The 23,793-nt window shown below is 42.8% G+C and overlaps 2 protein-coding genes across 3 annotated transcripts in view; one reads left to right on the forward strand and one right to left on the reverse strand.

The window, feature by feature from the left end:
- Window positions 1–244: 244 nt before the first annotated feature.
- On the forward strand, window positions 245–3,023 carry tnfb (tumor necrosis factor b (TNF superfamily, member 2)). The gene is made up of 4 exons (XM_033640148.2): window positions 245–964; window positions 1,086–1,140; window positions 1,248–1,307; window positions 1,535–3,023. Exons 1-4 carry the CDS (start codon window positions 776–778, stop codon window positions 1,990–1,992), a joined length of 762 nt encoding a protein of 253 aa, XP_033496039.1. The 5' UTR covers window positions 245–775; the 3' UTR covers window positions 1,993–3,023.
- A 4,172-nt stretch (window positions 3,024–7,195) lies between these two features.
- Window positions 7,196–23,793, reverse strand: part of gabbr1a (gamma-aminobutyric acid (GABA) B receptor, 1a) — a 121,139-nt gene continuing 104,541 nt past the window's right edge. For both annotated transcript variants that reach the window (XM_033641000.2, XM_033641001.2), the window contains exons 20-24: window positions 19,659–19,752; window positions 16,770–16,897; window positions 10,718–10,846; window positions 9,850–9,993; window positions 7,196–7,625 (exon numbers count right to left, since the gene is read on the reverse strand). In XM_033641000.2, the coding sequence (XP_033496891.2) occupies window positions 7,341–7,625; window positions 9,850–9,993; window positions 10,718–10,846; window positions 16,770–16,897; window positions 19,659–19,752 (780 nt within the window). In that variant the 3' untranslated portion in view covers window positions 7,196–7,340. The remainder of the gene's footprint in view (window positions 7,626–9,849; window positions 9,994–10,717; window positions 10,847–16,769; window positions 16,898–19,658; window positions 19,753–23,793) is intronic.

Here is a 23,793-nt window from a genome sequence, read left to right on the forward strand (position 1 = left end):
TGTAGTGATTAGCAGATATATGTAATTATTTATGTATTCAATAAACAACTACAACTTCTCCTGTGGGCATCCAAAAGTGTATGCTGGTATTTTAAACACTCAAACATGTCCTTCTACCAGCTTACAACAAAATAGGTGATTAACAGGTGATTGTTTACACAGTCCACACATTTTTGTGGTATTTCAAAACATCTGGTCTGACCTCTGAATGTTGGTGAGCTGTGGATTTATGTGTAAACCACAGCAATTACAGACAGAGCTTACATTCTGTGGGTGGCTCGAGTCAGTAATGAGCTCAATATGTTTTTATGACTTTGTGTGCAATGTTTGTGTTTGTGCATGAATGTCTGTGTGTGTGTGTGATACAACATTGTGTAATTTTTCAAAAACCCAAAAGTGGAGACCATTCACTTTCCCCATCCTGAAACCGCGACTCCCGTTGCGCTCTGGTAAAACTCCACTAAAAATTCTGTGACTTTTCTTTCCCTCCCAGCCGCGTCTCTTTTCTCTCCGTGGCTCGGGTCGCTCTGCTGCTGCCGCTGCTGCTGCTGCCTCCTGCACTGTCTCCGCTTACAGGGTGACATCACTGGAGTTTCCCTTCCGCAGTAGCAGCTGCCACAGCATAAATACTACAAGCTCTCTGGCAGAAGTTCACTCTTAACACAATAGCAACACAAAGAGAGAAGTACCACCACAGAAACAGCGTCCGGCCAAGTTTAGTTGGTAGATTTTTCTAAACTGCAAGAGGACTCTAAAGATCAGACTTGTGCACAGTATGGTGGCCTACACGACTGCACCTGGTGATGTGGAGATGGGTCCTGAGGAGAGGACGGTGGTGTTGGTGGAAAAGAAATCCTCTGCTGTTCGGATATGGAAGGTGTCCGTGGCCCTTCTCATTGTGGCCCTTTGTATAGGAGGTGTCCTGCTGTTTGCTTGGTACTGGAGCGGAAAGCTAGACATCACGGTAAGGACCAGCTCTGCCTTTCTGAATTTGACATTTTAAAATTTGGCATTTTCTGTCAGAGAAACAGAGAGAATGTCTTTGTTCATATCTCTAATCAGTGTTTTTTTCCCCATCCATACAGACGCAATCAGGCCAAAGAGAAGCACTAATCAAGTCGGACACTGCTGAGAAAACAGGTGATTATATTCACGGGTGCTCATGTGAAACAAAAAAATGCTAAGGGGGGTTTTGTGAGATGTACTTGGATTATTAGACAAGCTCACATTTGTCTTCCTCTCCTCAGATCCCCACTACACTTTGAGTCGAATCGGCAGCAAAGCCAAGGCAGCAATCCACTTAGAGGGTGAGTCACAGCTTACCTTGATTTGATCCTCGGCAAACAAAAGAGACTCTTTCTTTACCTTGTGTGTTAGTCAGGGGCCTTATAAGGAAGTTGTTCCACACGTTATTCATTGGCTTCATTCATTCCACTTTCCTAATGACATGCCTGTTGATTATTAAACACCCTGTGGAAAGAGGAACCAAAGTGTTGCAAGGCTGTAACAGCGCTTCGTCTTGCTCTGTTTCCAGGTAACTACGAAGACTGCGAGAGTTCGAAACACCAGCTCGAGTGGAGAAACGGTCAAGGCCAGGCGTTTGCTCAGGGTGGCTTCAAACTGGTGGACAACCAGATCATTATCCCACAAACTGGCCTCTACTTTGTCTACAGCCAGGCGTCGTTCAGAGTCTCCTGCAGCGATGGTGACGAGAAGGGAGCGGGCAGGCGCCTCATGCCTCTCAGCCACAGGATCTGGCGCTACTCAGACTCCATAGGCAGCAGAGCCTCGCTGATGAGCGCCGTGAGGTCAGCGTGTCAGAGCACGGCACAGGAGGACAGCGACGGAGACGGAAAGGGCTGGTACAACGCCATTTATCTGGGCGCAGTGTTTCAGCTGAACAAAGGAGACCGACTGTGGACAGAAACCAACCAGCTATCGGAGCTGGAGACCGACGAGGGCAGAACCTTCTTTGGTGTGTTTGCACTTTGAAATGACTCTTTAATGTGAAACAAAGAAAGTCGATACGAAGCTCTGCAGATGCCATACGTTTTGGCTTTTTTTTTTTTTTTATGTATTTTGTTTTTAATTATTATTCATCTTCACAATGAAGTGTTTAAATCTCAATGGAGATAAAGTTTGTAGCCGAACAGGCTTTTTTATTTTTATTTTTTTAATCCTATAAACTGTAACAGTTTGCAATATTATTTCTATTTTAGGCACTTTTTGTACATTATTTATGCTGACCTGAGATTGTAGACTTTCTCTGCTGTATCAGATACAGACACAGCTCTTCGTTGAGAGAGTTTAGGATTATGTACAGAACTGTTATCACGTACTTTTACAACCTGTGTATTTATTTGTATTTATTTATATTTAAATTGTTGGGATTAGGTTTTTAAGATTTTATTTATATACTTTATGTGCACATACATTGAATTAAAATGTGAAAAAAAAGTCACAAGTACGCATAATGAACTCATTTCATAGCTGAGATACCAAATAGAAATTTGAGTTGGCAAACAGCTCCAGCAGTAGCGCTGTCTCTCTCTCATACACACACATACACACACACACATGCACTGCAGCGGGCTCGGTCTACTATTTGGCAAAAATTGCGATGAAATTCCTCCGCAGACAGCAAATACTTCCTTTGTTAGATCAGACACGATGAGGGGAATTTCCTACTTTTTGTGCTGCTGCGGAGTGCTGTGTCAGGTGGAGGCCCACAGAAGCCTCAGCCCAGAGCGGGTTTTCCCCAGTGACACCCCCCTACCACCACTACCACCACCACCTCCACCCTCTCTCCCATACACAACCTCCCCCCTCCTCCACACCATCCTCCCTCTATTACCACATACTTCATCTTCAGTCAGCTGGAAAGAGACATGACATTAGAGGGTGTGTGTGTGTGTGTCTGTGTATGTGTGACTGTTCAGTGTGTTTATGTGTGGGACTACAACACAGCTGGCTTCGTCACATTGTCATGTAGAAACCCACATTATACAAATGTCGGATGTACTTGGGAGCCATTTGTCTCCTTTAGTTTCTTTTTATCCACAGACATCCACTTATTGTCTCAGTAACGAGGTTCCCGCTGGCCTTCACAGCTGGTCACTGTGCTGAAAACCACTTCCTCCTCTCCGTTTAATGATCTCTTCTTCTGGGTTTATTTGCTCTTTGACTCCCGCAGGCCGACCTGGAGAAAAATATCAAGTTTCACTGACAAATAAACTCAACCAGACAGAGTTAATTGCTCCAAAGGTCAGTGTGAGTCAGAAAAGCAATAAATAACTGGTGACATCTAGTGGATGATGTAATCATGCTTGTCTGTGTAACACAGGATGTTGAGACTCTCAGGGAGCTGTTCAAAAATAGGTTCATGTTTTTAAAAATATAAAATGATTTAAATTAAAGGAAGAATGTGTGAGATTTAGGGGGATTTAGAGGCAGCTAGTGGTGAGGACTGCAGAAACGTCTCCTGGTTAGAATTCCTTCAGTGTTCATTGTTCAGAAGGTTTTTAGTGGGAGCTGAATTATCCACAGAGGTCTCTTTCTCCCTCAAACAAATGGTCCAGGTGATTTAAACCAGACAAAAGAATAGAGCAACAGAATAAAGCAGTATCACATTACAAATCAGTGTTTCTAGGAACAAGGACAAGAAACTGCTAATGTGTGCTCACCTTTTTTCTCTGATGTGTTAACATCCAGACGTTCAGGAGTTTTTTACGGGGAGCTTAATTATCCGCAGAGGGAGGTCTCTTCCTCTCCAAAGCCACGAACCCTGTGATTTAAACCAGTAAAAGTACTGAATAAAGCAGTTTCATGTAACAAATCAGTATTTCTCTAACACATTGAGCACATCTGAGACAAGACACTGCTGATATGCGCTCACCTTTTTTCTGAATCAGACATTCAAGAGATTTTTACCAGTCTCTTCCTCTCCAGAACAAATGGACCTGGTGATTTAAACCATAAAAAAACACTAAATAAAGCAGTTTCACATAAAAACATTTAGTGTTTCTCATACGCTGTTTTGCTCGTTGGAAATGGGCCTCTAGCCCATCACCTGCTAATGTGTGCTCACCTTTTTTGTCTGTTAACATCCAGACATTCAGGAGATTTTTACAGGGAACTAAAGCTATCCGTAGAGGTCTCCTCCTCTCCAAAACCATGGACCCTGCAATTTAAACCAATTTAAATACTGAATAAAGCAGACTCACGTTACAAATCAGTGTTTCTCCAACAGTGTTGGACACGTTTGAGACAAGGAGCTGCTAATGTGCGCTCACCTTTTTTCTGAATCAGATGTCATGGAGGTTTTTATTAGGAGCCAAATTATCCGCAGAGGTCTCCTCCTCTCCAGAACAAATGGACCTGGTGATTTAAACCGGTAAAAATACTGAATAAAGCAGTTTCACATAAATAATTAAGTGTTTCTCCTACACTGTTTTGCTCGTTGGAGATGGGCCTCTAGCTCAGCACCTGCTAATGTGTGCTCACCTTTTTTTCTGTTAACATAACATCCAGACATTCAGGGGCTTTAAAAAAAAATACCCATAGAGGTCTCTTCCTCTCCAAAACCACGGACCCTGCAATTTGAACCAATAAAAAAAACTGAATAAAGCAGTTTCAAGGTCAAAAGGAGTGTTTTTCATATGCTGTTCAGCACAGAGGGGCTGCTAACTACAGTTGCCGAATTGACAATGTGAATGGCTCTATCTAGAGCCAGTGTTTGGTTTGTCTGTTCTGAGCTACTGTATTAAAGTGTTGGTGCAACATTGGTAGACTTGTGGACAAGGATCTGCTCCCTGTGGACATATAAAGGCTCATTCTAATGTCACAAAAACACAAGGTTCTTTTTTTCAGGTGAATATTAGTCTGAGTGCGCGGAAGTTCGCTGCATAGATCAGCCTCTCATTGGGCGGAACGAGCCACCCGCTGAAGTCCCGCCCTACCACCTCCAGTTGTGTAGCAGTTTTCAACCGTTTTCAACACGTCCTTTACTAACTTTTGCGGTGTTTGGTCTTGCTGGGATGTAGCCATTTTTCTGCCATGGTTCGCGTCCTGTAGGCGATATTTTCGTGGGTGTGTTACACCAAAACCCGTTGCTGTGGCACCGCCCAGAACGATTGTGATTGGTTGAAAGAAATACAAGCAGCCGGGGCGTTTTTTTCTCCAATCTTAAAGTGAGAGTCGGCCCAGCCAGACCTTTCTTTTCTTGTGAAAGGTCTGGTGAGCGAGACTAGGTGAGTATACACTGACATACTTATTATATTCCATTTCTGCTAATACTTCCCCCCAAACCACTGAACCTTTTGCATGGAATTTTTACTTTTTAAAACAGCGTTACCTGAGCTGTAAAAAAAAAAAAAAAATTCCACACTTTCAGGTAATTACAGTTTCACTTCAGTTTAACAGCACAGTGTTTTGAAAATCAACCCTGTAATTCCCTGTTTTTTATGTATTTCCACTGAGCTATCACCGAAACACAAAAATACCCAATGAAAAAACAATTATTTTATTTATGGTACCCATATATTTGCATACACATACTCTGAAATATATTAACATTTAAGATCTTAGATATAGTGAATACAAATATCCCCAAATCCATGTATATTGTCATATATGTGCAAGATAATAGAACATTTCCTAAATTATTTCTGCATTCATATGTTACACTATCTGATCCAGGTGCTGCACAGTTAATAAATATGGCCTATTTCATTCATATGTGTCCTCCTCCATACCCTGAGCTAAGATGTATTAGAATAACAGCAACATAAAGTGGAGTAACCATAGTTTGTTCAGTTTAAAGTGCACGCTGACATTTATATCTTTAAAAATATTTGAGTTTTACCTGCTTATAACGCTCATCAGGTATCATTGCTTTATAAAATCTGGAAATAGCTCATGAATGAAATAGTACATCCAGATTAACTGCTGACTAAATACGGTTTGTCACATTACTTGACGTATATTCTTCTTTGATACATTTACAGTTCACCGAAAGGCAAAATGAGAAAGTAAAGTACAAAATAAATAAATTAGCATCCATCCAGATTGTCTGTAATGGGAAAACATGAAAAAAAAATCCTTTAAAATAAAAAAGGCTCACCAGATGGACGTATAACAGATTCACATGTATAAAAACTGTGCTTTCTCTGAATATCTACAGAAATAGCCATCGCAGAAGCCCCACATCTCACCGCACTGCTGCTGTAGAAATATAAATTGGCTTTCATTTTCAGGAGGCGGAAAGTAGAAACTATTCCTATGGCAAGTTGGAAGTTAACATCTCGAACCGTTTCTACCTACAAAATGTGCAGCTGCAGTGACTGTGGCTGCAGCGGTAGCCGCCATGTCTGCAAAATACATTAGATGCAGGATGAGGGGTTTATTTGATGGCTACTACTGTACTATACTGTGAAGTAGATACAACACAAATCTCAAAAAAATACAGTGTAAAACATTATTTCAAATGGCAAAACTATCAAAATTGTCCCTATACATGAGCAAGCTTGGATCCTCCTTTAAAATGGGTCTAATATTCAGCAAAGGACTGGATTTGTAAGATGCAGTTTTGTACTTGAATACACAGTCCTGACAACATGCCAAGCTCCTGGGCCCCATCTAAATTATGGCTATTTAATAATGCACATTATCACTTGTCAGTGACACCAGTGCTCCTCCCAGTCGAGCTCTTCAGAGGAAACATTGGGGAAAAAACTGTACATTGCTTTGTCCCTTTGTGAATTTCAGTTTTTCACAACTCTCCTGAAAAGTAAACGATTAATTTAACAACAACTCCATGACAAAACAGATCAGATACTACAGAACAATATAAATCACTACTGTATGTGCTTGCCTAGTCAACAAACTCGACAGACAAACGGTGGAGACGATATAGCAAAGACACAAACACAAAACGTTTCCTTTTCAGATCCTTGACGCTGTGTCTCCACAACAGAACGAGATAACGAATAAGGGAGAGGAATGATTGAGAGATCTATCTGTTCACATGGCCTCTGACGAAAGACCTCGAGTGCTGCTAGTCTGACCAGTCACAAGTGCCTCGCTGCTGGAGTTGAACACAGTGAGATCAAAACTGTGAGGACGGGTGTTACCTGCGTGACTCTCCCCGAAGCTGCCGAGTGTAAAGCACTCCTGTGTACTTATTTGTGCTTCCACACCGTATTTTTAAAACAGTGTCACTACAGCGCTGTGCTCATCGCCGAAACAAGTGAAAGCCACAGTGTCTCGTGTTTTGTGTCCCCTGTGTGTGTGTGTGCACTGTGCGACTGTCCCACCCCTCCCCCTCCCCCCCAGTGCCTCGCCTATTTATACAGCAGTGGGATCTGGCTGTTGTGACAGTGGTTGCGGCTCATCTTGCTGTCAGCCGGGTAGAGGTTGGAGGAGTTGGAGAAGGAAGGCGGGAGGGAGTGATTGTCCGTGGTGGGGTTGGGGTAGCCGGGAGGGGGAAGCAGAGACTTGGGATCTGGCTGGGAGGAGGGCGGCGGTGCGTTGTGGTTCTGATTCTGGCCTGAGGAGGGTCGGCGGCGGTTGCGTAGAGCCTGTCGCTCAGCCAGCTGGTTGCGGAGTGCCGATACTCTCTCTTCTTTCTAGAGACACAACGAGAGGAGAGAGATTATTGTAGTCATGTCTGCAGATTAAAATGCAGTGGACACCACCAGAGTCAGGTCAATTTCCAGCTTTGTCAGTCCAGTCCGTTGTACAGGCAAACCAGCTGAAACGCCATTTGTCATTGTGACACGTTCTGGCAAATTCAAAAGGAGCTTACATGAACAACCTGTGCTGACAGCATCACATCGCTAAATCCAGCTTGTATTGCATTAGTAATCAGCAATATGACAACGTGATGAACATAATATGTTTGTGTATAAACAGCGTCACTATTGTCTGACAGGCGGTGAGCCCAGCACTGGCAACATGAAGGAGGTCAAATCTCAGTAGACATGGGGGGGACGGACGAGATCAGCCAAAACATTAAAACTACTGGCGGATAAGGGATTAACATTGATCATCTTGTTACAATGCAATGTTCTGCTGGGAAACTTTTGGCTCCTGGTATTCATGTGGATTCTGCTTGACACGCAGCACCCACCCAAACACCACTGTGGACCCAGTACACCCCCCCAAGGCAAGAATACACCTTGATCACAGTGGCCATCAAGCAGAACAATGCGCCATGCCTCGCTGCAAAAACTGGTCAGGAGTGACCGAAGAACGTGACAGAGAGCTCAACGCATCGACCTGGCCTCCAATTCCCCAGATCCCAATCTGATTGAGTATTCTGGGGACGTGCCAGTACCCCCTTTTTGGATCGGACTTGGCTCTGACATGTCAAGGGATGAACACAGGACCTCTGGGGGTGTGCCCTCTTGGAGTCTGGCACTGCGGCGTTGGCGGTGGATCCTTTGAGACCTGTCGGTTGTGAGGTGGGGTACTGGCACGTCCCACAGATGCTCGATCAGACTGGGAGTTGAGGAATTTGGAGGCCAGGGTGATGCCTTGCACTCTTTGTCATGTTCCTTGGGACATTCCTGAGCAGCGTTTGTGGTGAGACATGGTGCATGTTCTGCTGGAGTTGGACCACTGCCATCCAGGAGTGTCATTGCCATGAGCGGGGGACTTGATCCGCAACGGTGTTTGGATGAGTGAAGTGCTTCAAGTGGCATCCAGTAGACTTATGCGGGCCCAGTCATATACTGCTGCCTAAAGCAGGCCCTTGGTGAGGAAAATATGAATTACAGTGACACATCTTAACTACAGTAAACTATATTTTAAACACATTACTATACTGATTATATTGCATTGTAATAACACACAGTACAGTAATTTGAAACAAACCCTTTCATTCCTTTACATTCATGCAACAAATGTGCAAAGGTCAATTAGATGTTGACCTGCGGGAGAAATAAGGAAAAAGACATTTGGTTGTAATAATCATCCATTTATAGTGATTAATTTGACCCACACAGATGGGATCACTATGAGAGGTTTCCACTGTAACGTAAGGTAATGCTTTCATATTTAGCATTTATAAGCATTTACAGCCATAATTGTATCGCATTAGTCCAACAATAAGTGAATTAATCATTAAGCAAAAATGCCCAAACTTATGCTGGTCCCAACTTCTAAAATGTGATAATCGATAAAATATATTTGGCATTTGGACTGTTGGTCGAACAAAACAAGACTTCTGGAGATGTCATATAAAAATCTGGATAAATACGATGAGCAGATTTCCATAATTTTGTGACATGAAATGTATAATTATGAAAATTAATTTTCCTACAAGGATTGGGATCTTACCTACTGAAAAAAAAAAAAATCATGAATTTATAGAGCCACACTTTTGCAATAACACGGACTGTAAGACGAGTGTGTCACAACACTTCTCCAAATCTGTCAGCGTGAACGCAAACCACAGAAGCAAAGTTACATTATCAAATAAAACCTGCAAAAAATAAAGCAATAATTGCAACAGAAACATGATGACATAAACCCATGTCTCTGTTTGTATGTCACAATGTTGTGTCATTATTATTATTCTCCATTTTCTCATATTATGCGTAATTTTCTGTTGTCGTAACTGCACACACACACACACACACACACACACACACATACACACACATAAAAACACAGCAAGCACCCGATAAATATTACCTGTATAATAAATGCACATAAATACATGAATGTTTATTACCTATATGTCCATGAATATATGTATTATGCAATGAATTATGTGTGTTGTAGAATTGTGTGTCTGGCATTTAATAATAATAATGTGCATGTGTCCATATGATGTAACATCTTCACCTCCTGGATGATCTTCTGCAGCTCCCTGTTCTCTCTCTCCAGCTGCCTGGATTTCTCCTCGTCGTTGTTGTTGGTGGACGAGCCGGTCTTCAGAGTGTCCTGCTGCTCCGACTGCCACTCGCCGCGGGTAATGAGACGCCGCATCTGGACCGCCACAGAAACCGGAAGTCAAGAAAGACCAAAAAAAATAAATCAGGCCTGAGAGTACAGTGAGCTGATGGAATAATGCATCTAACGGGAACATATTTTTTATATTTCCAGCCCTTAAAGCCAAATGTCTGAGGCTTGGAAATGTTTTCACCACTGAAGTCAGTTTTCAGAGGATTGATACTTTCATTTTCTTTGCCTATTTTGTTGACATATTCGGCGCTTTCGGCTCACTGCTGTGTCGTTTCTGCACTGCACTCCTAAAGACAGTGACGATATTGTGATGTTTTGTTTTCCTTGGATTTTCTGTTAATGAAGTTTGAGTATCTGTAGGTGGCACTCTTTCCTCTGTCTCCACAGGCTGCAGCAGAGCTCATGTGCACTCCCCATCTCCTGTTATTCATTCCAAACAAATCATTGTACTGTAGCTGCTGCCAGACATTTAAAATGTCTCACTTTGTTTGTGCCAGAGGATTTTTTTCCCACTAACACCAAATGTTTACAGCAGCTCCACACCTAAAAGCTTATTAAATACCTAACTTGACAGATTATTGCAATTTTGTAAAATGCAGAGCTATCACACTGAACAAAGTATAAAAGGTTTGTCATTTTCATGCTTAAAAACACTGGCACGTTTTGACCTTTGGTTTTATTGTAATAAGAATGTATTTTTTTAGTGTGTGCAGCAGTTCCTAGGGGTGTCAGTGACAAGTCAGAGCACCTTGGGTACGAAGAGCACCACCAGAGTGATGTAGGCAGAGAAGACGATTGCTAGAGCGGCAAAGGCAAAGGAGGCGTCCTGCTGCGAGGACAGGATCATGGTCACTGGAGCTGTGATCAGGCACAACACCTGCAGGATGAGAGATAAGACAAAAATGGAAAGAAGGAAAAAGTTAGAGAATAAAAGAAGAGCGAAAACTAAGAGTGAGGTTTATTAAAGCAGAGAGGAAGAAGGAGGCAGGGGAGGTAAGGGGAGAGGAGGTGGAGAATGAGCTGGAGAGCGAGAGAATGAGAGGGGAGGAAAATCACATCCATAAAAGCATTAGGCATCTGTTTATCATTCCGGGGAGGGCTCCCATGTGAAAACAGCATTAAAAAGTCATGACTGAAGTGGCAACAGCGCGCTGACAATCACCACATTGTCATCTCATCAGGGCCTGAAGCTCACGGCTTAGCAAAGAGGAATGAGGTCCCTTTACAGACACCATTAACTATTGACATCATCATAAAACTGAAATGTGTATATCAGAACATAAAATAATTACATTAGACTTGTCTCACATTGTAGAGCCACGAAATGAGCATGCAAGCCGCATTTAATGCTCTCATAAAAAAACATGAATGATAGATCAATGATAAATTCTCTGCTTGACAGAGGAGGCCAAATCAATCCATTTATTGATCATTTACGTCGAAGCTGATAGATGTTCGGACTCTCCCCGTTATATTTATTCAAAGATATCTTTGGACATATTTCAAGCTTTATTTATACTTAAAGACAGAGACACAAGGGGAGAGAGGGAGGAGGGCATGCTGCAAAGGGTCCTGGGCTGGACTCAAACTAGGACTGTAGGATATGCAACCAAAAAAAAAGTCATGTCGTGATTATTTTGACAGATACTGCGGTTGGGATAAGCGCCACTTTTACAGCTATAGTTGTAGGATGTATGTCTATGCGATGTTCTGTCACTTTTATTTAAGTGATATCATCCAGGGCTGAAAAAACGAGGACAACACACCGTGCCAAAAACTGCAGTTCTTTTAATGGCCACTAGAGGCTGGCTACAGAAGCCAATTAATCCCCATTGGCCCCCATGTTCAAATGCCCGACGTTACAGCAGAAATAAACCTGTTTACAGCCTGGTACAAAAAACGGTTTTGGTCTCTACAGCTAATTTCAACATTCATGACAATTGCAGCTGTAAATGCACCGTGCTAACCAAGCTAGCAACTAGTGTTAGGGTCATGTCCACCCTCTCGTCCAAATATGGTCACTCGTAATTTGTATGCAGGGGCATCTCTGAAGCATAGAGCTTCTATTCTCTACTGAAGCCCAGTTGGGCCCGACCCGACCTGCTGGGCACAGGCCGGCTGTAATTTCTCAACATTCCCCAGGGCTTGAATCAGGTCAGGTTCTCGCCAATTTACTGGTGTTTTTTTTTTTTTTTTTTTAAATGAAGCTGGCAGGTCTCGTGTGTAGATTGCAGAAGCTGTGTTTGACTGAATCAAGAGAGAAAGAGAGAAAGGGGGGGGGGGGGGGGGGGGGGCTGCAAGGTGACCTGGTTGGCAGCGTTTGCTTCTGCCTCCCCAGCAGAGGGAGAGATGTGTGTAACATGCAGTAGAGAGTGCTGATCATTATCTGTGCACAGCATCACTACAGACCGCCATGCTCACTATAGGACGGGAGTTACCGAAAGGCGCAGCCTGTTCTGCCTAACATGTTGCCGAGGCTCAGGCTCAGGCTGGGCTTGGGATGGACACTGTGTGGAGTCATGTAGGGTCAGGCCACAATGCTTCATTTGTAATGGTATGCTGGGACACATTTTATTTTTATTAGAAAATTTCAGCTCCTGCGATTTAAATATTGCACTTGGCCATGTTGCAATTTGGATAATATTTCGATTAACTGTGTGGCCCGAACTTGAACCTGTGCTGCTGTGGTAAGGACACAGCCTTAATGATATGTGCTCTACCTGGTGAGCTATAGGGAAATCCTCTCTCCCTGCTTTTTTTAAATTTTATTTTAGACTAGGAATCAAGACAAGTGGAGGAAATTCTAGCAATATGGCCATTTAGAAAATAAAAAAAATGTTTGCCTGCTTTTGATCAAAGCAGAAAACCTCCTCTGGCAGTTAAAGTGACAGAAACCAGTTTTTCCAGACGTTTTACATCAATTACAAAGTTACCCTGTGTCAAGAGTGTCAGGAAATGGCAGCAAGTATTTGTCTAAAGTGGCTAAAGTGAAGATAATGGCAGCTATTTCAGAGTAAAGTGCATCCTAGGTGCCTGTGTTTAAGATGATTCACTTGCTATTAACAAGAGCTGAAAAATGTTTATGACTGACAGCTGCGTTTACCACTGTACTTTGGAGGAGAAATGGGTACAATTTTAAAACAATTCCTGCCATAGGGCAAGGTAACAGCTCCGACAAAGCACTGCGTGGATGCAATCTTTACTATCCACACACAAAGATAATGCATAATTCACACTGTGCACAGGCTCTTCTCGTATATAAGCTCAGCACTAAAGCAGAGAGCTACAAAACTAAGTAGCTACGTGAGATTGCAGCACAATAAAGTGTTTGTGATATGCCCTTTCCTATTTTATCGATTTTATTTAACAGTTATTTCACCAGGAAGTCCCATTGAGAACAAGTTTTCATTTTTATAAAGGAGACTTGAGATACGAGTGTTGGTATCACAGCACCGCAGGCACCATAAGCATCAGAATTTATGATTCATACAAGACAGCAGCTTGTGCTGGCACTATTATGATTTGGACAGAACTGCGTCTAGGGATCTGCATTTTAGAGAATCAAATCTCAAGACAGACTTGTGGAAAATCATGAATATTTTATATATAAAGCTGTTTCTGCGTCTCTTATAGCTCCATCCAATCATTATACTAACATGTACTTTTCTGTGTTTTATATTAGATCATCAATCTGTAATGTTCAGCACATCCCAGAGGTTGTTTTCAGTGGATAAATTGTCATTTCTGTTCTGTTGTGCCCACAATGGATTTCTTTTTCTATGACTTCTTGAAGATGGAGGCAAGATGTTGAATCTAGAAACCTAAATTCTGACACCAAAACTGAAAAACTATAGAATTGTTACACTCAGCTGCACAGGAAGTACTTCTTGTGATGTTCTGTCACTTTTAGTCAAGTGGTAACTAGGGATGTGCACAATTAGACGTCTAAACGATAAAACGTCCGCCACCTCGCTAGTCGGCACCAGAAATATTAGTCCGTGTTTTATTCATGTCCAAGTCCGCTTAACTGTCGTGCAGTCACCCGCCACTAGTGGGTGCTACAGAGCTGTCAGACAGCAGTCCCCCTCCCCGCTAGCCTGGTTCCAGACCATAGACCCCGCCCACTCAACTGAGTAGGCTTGCATCTCTGGTCTGGCATACTTCAATGAATTTGCGATTTATCTCGTCCAAACGATGGACGGACCAATGAACGCCGGGGGTCTAGTGATTAGCCAATCAGTGCCACGCTGATGTCAAGCTGTACGCCAGTGGGTAACTGGTGAGGATAGCAACAATGGCGACCGCTACAGATCCTACAGACCACATTAACGATGCTATCGAGGTATTTCGCCACTACTCGCGTTAATGGAGGACCAAATTAAGGAAGCTGCTAAACTGGATTTAACGGCGATGCAGCTGGGCGTGCACAACGACGGAGACATTTTAAACGGGCAATACTCGCTTGTTTTCCGCACCCCCGAGGCATGGATACTAATGACGTCAGATTCTGGGTGAGTCGTTGATCTCTACTGATTGGTTAGGGAAAAATCAAATTCCCTCCCCCTTGTAAATCGCCTTCAATGGAAGCCATGTCAGACTGAAGGTTCTGGGAGCTTCAGTCTGACACTCAGGCTACCTCCCCGCGGTAATGCTCAAATAGACTGGAGTTTTAAAACAGCACGGTGGGAAATGAGAGAGATGTCCTCTCGCAAAACCAGCATGATTTGGCAGTACTTTGATCTAGAAAATGAATTCAGCAGTAATTTATTTTTTTTGAGATGTTATATTAAGCGAGTTGTTGTCACATAATGTGCAGGTTTACATTCATACTGCACGGAGCAAAATGCCTCTCATTTCAGCTGGAATTTAATTATAATTTATTTGTTGTTTTATTAACTTTAGAGTGAATTGCTATCATTTCTGTCAGATGATCTGCAAGGTTTAATGTGCCCCACATTTCAGAGGCTATTTATTTATTTTAGATGATATGTTAGTGTTCAACTTTTGACTGAGTTGCCGTCATGTTCACATTCATACTGCGCGGTGCAAAGTGTCTCGTACTTCAGTGACATTTAAAATCCGGTTGTTGAAGACTGTGATTAAAGGCTTCAAAAGGCTCTTTGAGAATGTGTTACTTAAAAATAAATTGTGCCAAATGTTGGCTGTTTTCTGAGTGTTTTCCTTTTTTAGGCTAGTCGACTAGTCTTAATTAAAATTTTCGTTTAGTCAACAGGGAAATTAGTCACCAGGAACATCACTAGTTGGTAACTTCCAGGGCTGAAAAATGAAGACAACATGCAAGTGCCAAAAACTGCAGTTCATTTCATGGCCACTAGAGGCTGGCTCCAGATGCCCCCACGATCAAATGCCTGTCATTACAGCAGAAATAAACATGTTTACAGCCTGGTTCAAAAAACAGTTTTGGTCTCTGTGCACTGTGCTAACCAAGCTAGCAGCTAGCATTAGGGTCATCTCCACCCTCTTTGGTCACTTCTGGGTCAAAATAACCAAGATGACGACAAAATGCCAAACTTTAGGCTTCAATACAGGAGTCCACAAACCAATGGGTGATGTCACAATGGCTATCTATTATTTTATACAGTCTATGCCAGCTATCATTGACTGGCGGCCCTCGGGCCACATGTAGCCCACCAAGGCTTCCCATCTGGCCCGCAGAATATTAATGAATTTATCAAATTTAATGAGGAAATCATGTGCTCCTGTATATTTCATATTTAGCATTTCTTTTCCTCTTCTATTGAAGTAGCCTCAAAAACAAAAATGTGCATTTGACCCATGGCTAGGCCAACTTTATAAATCCATCTTTCAGCTTATTATTGACTGATTATCAACCCACAGGCTCTGGGGCAGGTTTGAGTAGGATTACTAATAAAATCACAGGTTACTAATTTTCATTAACTTACACTGCAGTGCGTGCAACAGTCCACCTGTCACTCATACATGTGCCGTGGTGCTCAGTCCTTGTCTCTGTCCGTGTCTCCGTCCTCAGCTCTGACAACTGTGTCACAATCATGCATAAAGCTGGAGGACTGGAGGTCGAGCAGGGATCTGGCAGTTGATTAACCCATATGTTTGCTGGTTGGGAGGCGCAGATTGGATAGGTGACGCTGAAACCAATTCAGTGCAGCTTGTGCTATGTCTTCATGCAAGAATGGGGACAAACTTGTTTCTCTCAGTTAGCTCTTTCATTTTATTTACTTTTAATTTATCATTGAATTCTTGCATGAGTTAAATAATTTAACAATCACAGGCAAATCTGGTCTAAAAGTCTGGCCCCCACAGTGTCTGCTTAGAAGAATTCTGACCCCTGGATAATTATAGTTGAAGACCCCTGGTCTGTGCTTTCCATCAGTTATCCACTCAAATAAAGAAAACACAGCGCAGGCATTAAAGGGCATCAAGTTATCTATGAACTCCATTAACGTTTATAAACAACCAGCAGGCAGTGCGAAGAGCAGCCCCCTCGAGAATGAAGCTTTTAAGCTCTTGCAGCTGAAATTTCTTGACAAACTGGTCAGTTGCCTGTTTTGCTCAGAAATGAGCAGGAACGTGTCTCCTGGAAGCCAAAAATCTGAGCACCAGGCAAAGTAATCATGGAGGCACTGGCATTGATTAACCCCCCGCAGATATACTACAGCCATTTTGTGCTGCGGTGCAATAAAAACGGTATTTATTGCCACTTTAAAGTTATTCAGCGTGCTACAGACTGCTCTTAGCAGACAGCAGCACCCAGAAATAAGAGTTTAGGCGTGACGGTGTCGTTTCTTTTTTGGACTCACAGCAACGTTGTAAATAGCCATCCCCACGGCCCGATGGTCATTGATCTTTTCTGTGGAGACAGACTTGGTCTCGTAAGCCAGAAATATTCCCAGCAGCAGCAGCAGACCCTTGTAGCCATAAACGACACCTACAGGAAGAGAGGGCAGAGACGGAGAGTGAGTGAGTGAGCAAGTGAACATGAAAATTATATAATGTGTGTGTGTGTGTGTGTGTGTGTGTATATGTGTGTGTGTGTGTGTGTGTGTGTGTGTGTGTGTGTGTGTGTGTGTGTAATGTAACTGTGGCAAAATTCAGGTAATGTACAGCCAATGTATACAGCATTGTATGGAAACAAATGGGGGCCAAATTTTGTCATTTTACCGGACAAAATTAGAGATGGAAAACTGATAGTGGAAGAATATATATAAAATGATATTATAATTTTATTCAACAAAGTTAGTATCGAGTTAAATAGAAGAGCTACTCTGGTCTTCTTAAAGGTATGGTTCGTATTTTTTTAAGTGGGGTTGTATGAGCTAATTATCCATGGTCATAGTGTATACATACAGTAGGTGTCAGCTGACATGGCCCCAGTTTGGAGGAGCGGCAGGATTACTGCCATGGAAGCTGAGCAATGTACTGCTGTGGACAGGGGCAGCAGCTAAACAAATTTTAGCCAATCGATATCACTTTAAGTGTACACCATATCGAGAATATTTTCAGAGCTTTACCTTGCTTTTAGAAGGCCCTTTCCAATGGGGAACTGAAGCTGTTACTGCTCTTTCCAAAGCCAACAGACTCCATTGAGAAAAACAGTAATTTTACCTCGCAGTACAAGGGGCTGCTTGTCTACCGCTGCCTCAGTTGGTTGGTTTGTTTGTGTTATTGTGTGACTCTGGTGAATCTGAACTAACCCTATAAAACAGCAAAGTCATACAGTACATTAACAGAAAGAAACTAACTGAGTGAGGCAGCGGTAAACCAGCAGCTCCTGTGTTCTGAGAGGTAAAATGACCGTTTTTGTCAGAGGAGTCTGGTGGCTTTGAAGAGAGCACAGATAACTGCTTCCGTTCCCTGTCAGACAAGGCTGTCTGACGGGAAGTCAAGGCAGTGAAAATATTCAAAATATAATGTACACTTAAACAGATGTTTTTAAATCTGAAGTGGCTAAAATGCGTTTGGGTTGCTGCCCCTGTCCACAGCAGTACATTGCTTAGCTTCCTTAGCAGTATCCTGCCTGCTTCTCCAAACTGAGGACTTGCTGACTGACATCTCCTGAAGGTAATAGGGACCGTACACATGCCGCTCATTAAACCACTTTGTGCCAACTTTCAAAGGTGCGGAGGCAGGTTGCGTCTGAGGTTGCTAAGCGACCATGACCAGCACTGTATCATGGCCTATTTACCAGGAATCCTGAGTGCAGAGCTGATCTTCTTCCAGGCGTTGTTTTGTAAGTGTGTATTAGGCCAAAACGTTGTCTGTGGGACGGATGTAAAGCTCAGGGTAGCCCTGCGTTAAAACGATAAGCTGCTCCTCCATAGTTACCGCTGACAGTTATTTACAGAAGAGAGGAGAGATATGTGCCAACTGTGATTAGTCATTCCTTGTCACATGACATGCAGTCTGCGCCGCTGTGCTCCAAAAGTTGAACTTGGTTTATCTCAGAGCGCGGCCGCTGCGCACTGCACAATAGGCACTTGGGAACATGTGCACGCCTGGATGTTGCCACTCTGGCATTTGAAGGTGGCTGCCGTGTGTCTACATTAAAAACAATGAATTTGAAAGTGCAAAAAACGCAGCATGTGTATGGCCCCATACACTGACTATGGATAAGTACCTCATAAAACCACACTCAAAAAATGTGAAGTATTTCTTTAACACGAACAAACACCTGTTGGTACTATCTTACATTATTTTTAAAGATAATTTTTTGACCTTTCTTAATGGATAATACAGAAGAGGAGTGACAGGGAAGGGGGGGAGAAGGAGAGGACGACATGCAGCAGAGGGCCCCAGGTTGGAATCGATTTTACACTTTAATATTGTGTCTTGTCTTTGAAGTAACAAAAGACTATGTTGTGCACGTTGCAGGATGTGGAGAAAGATGCAGTCTTAGTGACATATTGAGACATCAAAGGACAGAAAATCTGGAAGATGTCTTGAAACGCCTTTTGCTTCTCATGCAGGTAACACTGTGAACACCTCGGTGTGGCCATTGAGTGAGTGAGTGAGTGAGTATGACCGAGATGTGCAGAGGAAGAAAACCAAAGATGTAGACACTATAGACACTCAAGTGACAAAAAGGTTGAAAATGCTGAAAGCCAGTTAGACTGACAGAGAAAAGAGAATATAACAGTGACAGGGAGAGAAGCAGCGAAGAAAAGAGGATCTGTGACTGAGTAAGTTCGACACTTCTTCAGACTGTCCATTGTCTCTTTATACTGCCTGATATTAAAGCACCATCTTTTCTTCCCTCAGAAAGGAAATGCTATGGGGCAATGGCCCAGTTTGTGACCCACATTATTTGAATTTCAGCACCATTATACTTTCATAAGAGCTGCCACGCTAAGAAAGAGAGCAGAGAGACAGACAGAGAGAGAGAAAGGAGTGCGTGGGCCCACAAAAAGAGAAGCAAAGAGGGAGAAAAGAGGAATCAAACGTAAAGGGGGGGGTGGCGGGGGCTGAGGGAGGAGGCTGTGATATGAGGCCTGTTTAATTCAGAGTGAATGGAAGTGACGTGTGTGTGTGTGTGTGTGTGTGTGTGTGTGTGTGTGTGTGTGTGTGTGTATGCATATGTGTCTGCATATGCCCATGTGTGTGTGTGTGTGAGAGCGATTATTCAAAACCAGAGCAGGGCAAAGAGTGATAAAGAGACAGATTGAGATATGAGAGGGTAGAAAAAAATATACCAAGCCACGTGTTCATCTTCTCTGAGCTGCAGTGCTCCAGCAAGGGCTGAATCAGGACATCCAAATCTTCTTTAGGGGACTCCTTAGTGAACTTCTACTCGCAAGGCAGAAAGAGGAAGAGGAATGGAGGGATAAAGAGATAGAGGGGGGGGGGGAGAAGGGGAGATAATAAGAAACGATGAGACAGCAGCACTCTGGAGAAGGAGGCAAAAATGCACAGCAAGCACAAGCCCCGGTGACTGCACGGTTGATCCCCTCGAGTAAGGTCCTTCCCGTATGTCAGATATAGATGACTGAATTAAAATGAATATCAGATATCCAATAAATATGAAACATGGCTATTTTAATACAAGGTTTGACTGTAGATAAAGTCAGCACTGTGCACACTGGGACTGATGACGACATATATGTCTACTATTGTTCCTTTTTGTGTCTTTTCCAGATTTTGATCAAATTGGGGATACACCGCTTAAAGTTAAAACAGTATAACAGCATTAAAGGGGAACACAACCTATATCAATATGTTACTTCCATGGTCTGGAGCCTACTCTCTGTCCAAGCCAGAAACCAGACAAGTAAGTCTCAAACTTGTGATGTCACAGGGTATGAAGTCTGGAGCTGCTTCATAGACAGGGGATGGAGACTGATATCGTGGACCCACAGAATGTTTTTCTTTTTTTTAAAAAAAAAAACAACCCACATTAGCTTTATTCTACTGTAGTGTTCTCAGTTCTGAAACAGAAAATGTACCTGTATACTCAGAACATTCCCCCCTGATGTCATCTAGACTTACGTCCACCATTTACTGTTTATGGAGTAGTCTCGCGTGACCAGCCTCCCTTACTTCGGAATGGGAGTCTGGGGACATTTGTCTTTTGTTTGGTAATAGAAATGGGCCGGGATATCCAGACCACGTGACAGCGTTGCCATAGGTACGACACGCTGTACATCCTTAATTTCTCCAATCTCGTGGACGTTGCAGCTCATCACTGCCGCTGGGAGCCAGCGCTAGTTCTATTACAACTTTCCTATGGGAATGTTCACAGACGACAGAGTCAGCCAGCGTGCTGACATCATCTGCGTCTGGGTAAGAGACTATCTATGAAGCAGCTCTGGACTTTTTACCCTATGATGTCACAAATTTGAGTATTAACACTCTACTTTTTGGATTTGGGAGAGATCGGTGCATGTTTACTAATGTTTTTGGACTGTCTTAGGCCCCGATCACACAAAAAGTGTTTTAGCAGCTGGAGGCGCCTTCTTTGTAATTGCTTTTAATGAGAATAAAGCTTTTTGCGTTGCAACGTGCTTTGCGGCAGTGGTCTGAACTCTTTGAGTTGAAAAAACTTAAACTCAAAGCGTAAAAACGCCTGATGGCATCGCTTTTTTTTGTCTTTTTTTCCCCATTGTCCAACTGGATGATTTGCGAGGCGGGCCTTCTGTGGTGGTCACGACAAGTTAACAGTTGGTAAACAATGGAGGAGAAACTGGTGGATACCCAGATCTATATGGCCCGACGTAGACTAACTGCCCCCGAGTCATCCTAAAATATGCCTGGAAACGGGCATCATTGAGGCAAAGTTCCTGGACCAACTGGTGGTACTTCCCATGATCCATGGGGATGATTTCCCTGTGACCAACAAACTGTTTACTGACAGCCTCTCACCCTCAAACAGAGCTACAGCAAGTACCTTCTGTCTGAACATTTTAGGAACTAGATACTAATTACTGTCAGTAAAAGGCGCAGCAAGCATTTTTAAAAAACATTTTATTAGTGGCATTCAATTAAAAAAAAGAGGCAGTGTGGCGCACCTCGTGTTTTGCTTTCTGTGTGATCAGGAACGACATGTATGAATTTTCAAAATGGGCGTAGTTTCCCTTTAAGGTTTCTGTGTCTTCAATTCCTGAACATCTAAGCCACGAATCTCTGGCAGCGCAGCGTTGTATTGTACGTGTGCTACTGCAATAATTTCATTCATCTCACAGACTGATTTAGCGTAGGTTGTGCAACATATAGACCAATGTCACACTATAGACAGACAGATTAAACAGAGGACACACAGAGCACTGTGTGTTGCTGTAGAACTTGGGAGTAAGTGTAAGAGTGAGTGGGGCGGAGCTGTGCGGAGAGTGTGAGAGAGGAGAGATGCACACTGGTATGTGTTATGTAACGCAACTTGACCCTATATTGATATTAACCGTTTTATCTTGCTTGAAAATATATCGATATATCGTACATAGTTGTTATATCACCCAGCTTTATGTGATGTAAGTCACAGAAGTGTTTGCCAAATAAACTATTGTAATGATGAGGTTTCACTTTTGTTGTAACGGTTTCCACATATTAAAGCTACCGTGTGGAGTTATTGACCACTAAGCCCGCTCTGCCTATCGGACGTTATTGTTTTAACATAAAGTGAAGACTTTTTGTCCCAGAAACTACTTTTCAAGGACCTGAAAGGTTCCTTCAGCCCACGTTATCTGTGTTTCCACTGTACTGATGAGTCAAATTTGTCCGCTGACGTATAAAAAAGCAACATAACTGGATGAGGGCAGCTGGTGGTCCCAGGGGTGAACGCCGCCTGCTGAGTGTGTTTCATCTAAAAAGCATGTTTGCTGCTGCACGAAATTGCTGCAAGATGGATATAATGGATGAAATGCAGAGGAGGAAATTAGACCAAGAGCATCTGTCCCCACAGTTAATCATCTGTTGAGTGTCTGATGGTTATTTATTTGTGCTTTAGAACTTAACCGCTGTGAAACAACCAGAAACTAACGTTTTATTTCTCTCATTTCACTTTCTTACAGCACCACAGCGCTCCTTCTCTCGTGCCTCGCTTGTCCAAACCTGTGCTCTCATTGGCGCGATTTCTCTTTTTTTTTAAATGAGGAGAGCCTACAGCAAAGCCAACATTAGCTTGTAATTTTATGAAACAAACAGAAATGTTCTCCCCTTGTCCTAAAATGGTCGTAAATTGATAGTATAGTACTTCCTTGTTTTATGGATTAAGCGGTTCACGAGTTGAAGAAGAAGCGCTGTGTGTTTGACCAATCGGCAAATACCACCCCTGAAAGTTCCTGTAATTTCAGAAAGTGCCACCTCTCGATCAGGGGCTTTCTAAGGGGTAAAATAATGTCCCTGGAACTTAATTTAGACCCTGGTCTCTGGGGTCAAAACACAACGCAAAAGGTCCCTAGTCCTGGGGAAAGTTCCTGCGGTCGAAAAGGGGCTTTACATTAACAATAACACGACTCCAAATCAATACTGATGTTGCTCTGCATCTGCCAAATGACTAAAAACGTGCATATGTTTGCTTACAGGTTTGTCATATCAACATGAATGTGATAATATGTTAAAATGTCTTCTGTGTTTTGTTATTACAGCTGCATTCATCAAACTTTGGTCCGTTGGGGGTAGAAAACAGAACAAAGGCCAGACAGTGTTAGCAAACATGTTACTGAAAATTAGCCTCCAACTCCAACTTAAAGGGAAATTTCGGTTTATTTCAACCTGTCTCCTATCGTCCTAAATTTGTTTCAAGTGACTAGTGACATAAAAATAATAGTTAGCGTGTTAGCCGTTAGCCTAGATACAGCCGGGGCGCATAGTAGCGTCATGGCTACAGCCTTATTTTCAAGGTCTGGATGTGACCGAGGACGAGACACCTCCACCTGGAGTAGTATCCAGCTGGGCTTTATCTAGAGCTTTGGAAAGCAGAGCTAGAGGGATAAACAAACATGGCAGCACACCAGTAAGGTAAGACAACACATTTACATGTCGTTTTCTATATGTTCTCTGACATTTATCCTAACGATATGAGGTGTTCTTTGTGGAAAAAAAGCTTGTTTAGCAGACTAACTTTGCACTTGAAGGTTGCCCGTTCACTTATGTTTTAACAGGTCTGACGCTACTATGCGCCCCGGCTGTATCTAGGCTAACGGCTAACACGCTAACTATTATTTTTATGTCACTAGTCACTTGAAACAAATTTAGGACGATAGGAGACAGGTTGAAATAAACCGAAATTTCCCTTTAACAGTCTACTTTCTGGCGCTGGGCAGGGAGAGTGCATATGAATGTTGATGAGAGCAGCTGAGAGTAAACCATGCAGTGAATGTGGAGTACAAAGAAAAC

Source organism: Epinephelus lanceolatus, chromosome 10 (assembly GCF_041903045.1).
Source record: "Epinephelus lanceolatus isolate andai-2023 chromosome 10, ASM4190304v1, whole genome shotgun sequence".
NCBI classification, from domain to species: Eukaryota; Metazoa; Chordata; class Actinopteri; order Perciformes; family Serranidae; genus Epinephelus; species Epinephelus lanceolatus.

What these genes read in the sequence shown, in the direction of transcription:
- tnfb (XM_033640148.2), top strand. Translation starts at nt 776, where the DNA reads ATGGTGGCCTACACGACTGCACCTGGTGATGTGGAGATGGGTCCTGAG. An exon ending in GCGGAAAGCTAGACATCACG is followed by an intron (nt 965 to 1,085) that starts GTAAGGACCAGC and finishes CCATCCATACAG; the next exon opens with ACGCAATCAGGCCAAAGAGA. An exon ending in GGACACTGCTGAGAAAACAG is followed by an intron (nt 1,141 to 1,247) that starts GTGATTATATTC and finishes TCCTCTCCTCAG; the next exon opens with ATCCCCACTACACTTTGAGT.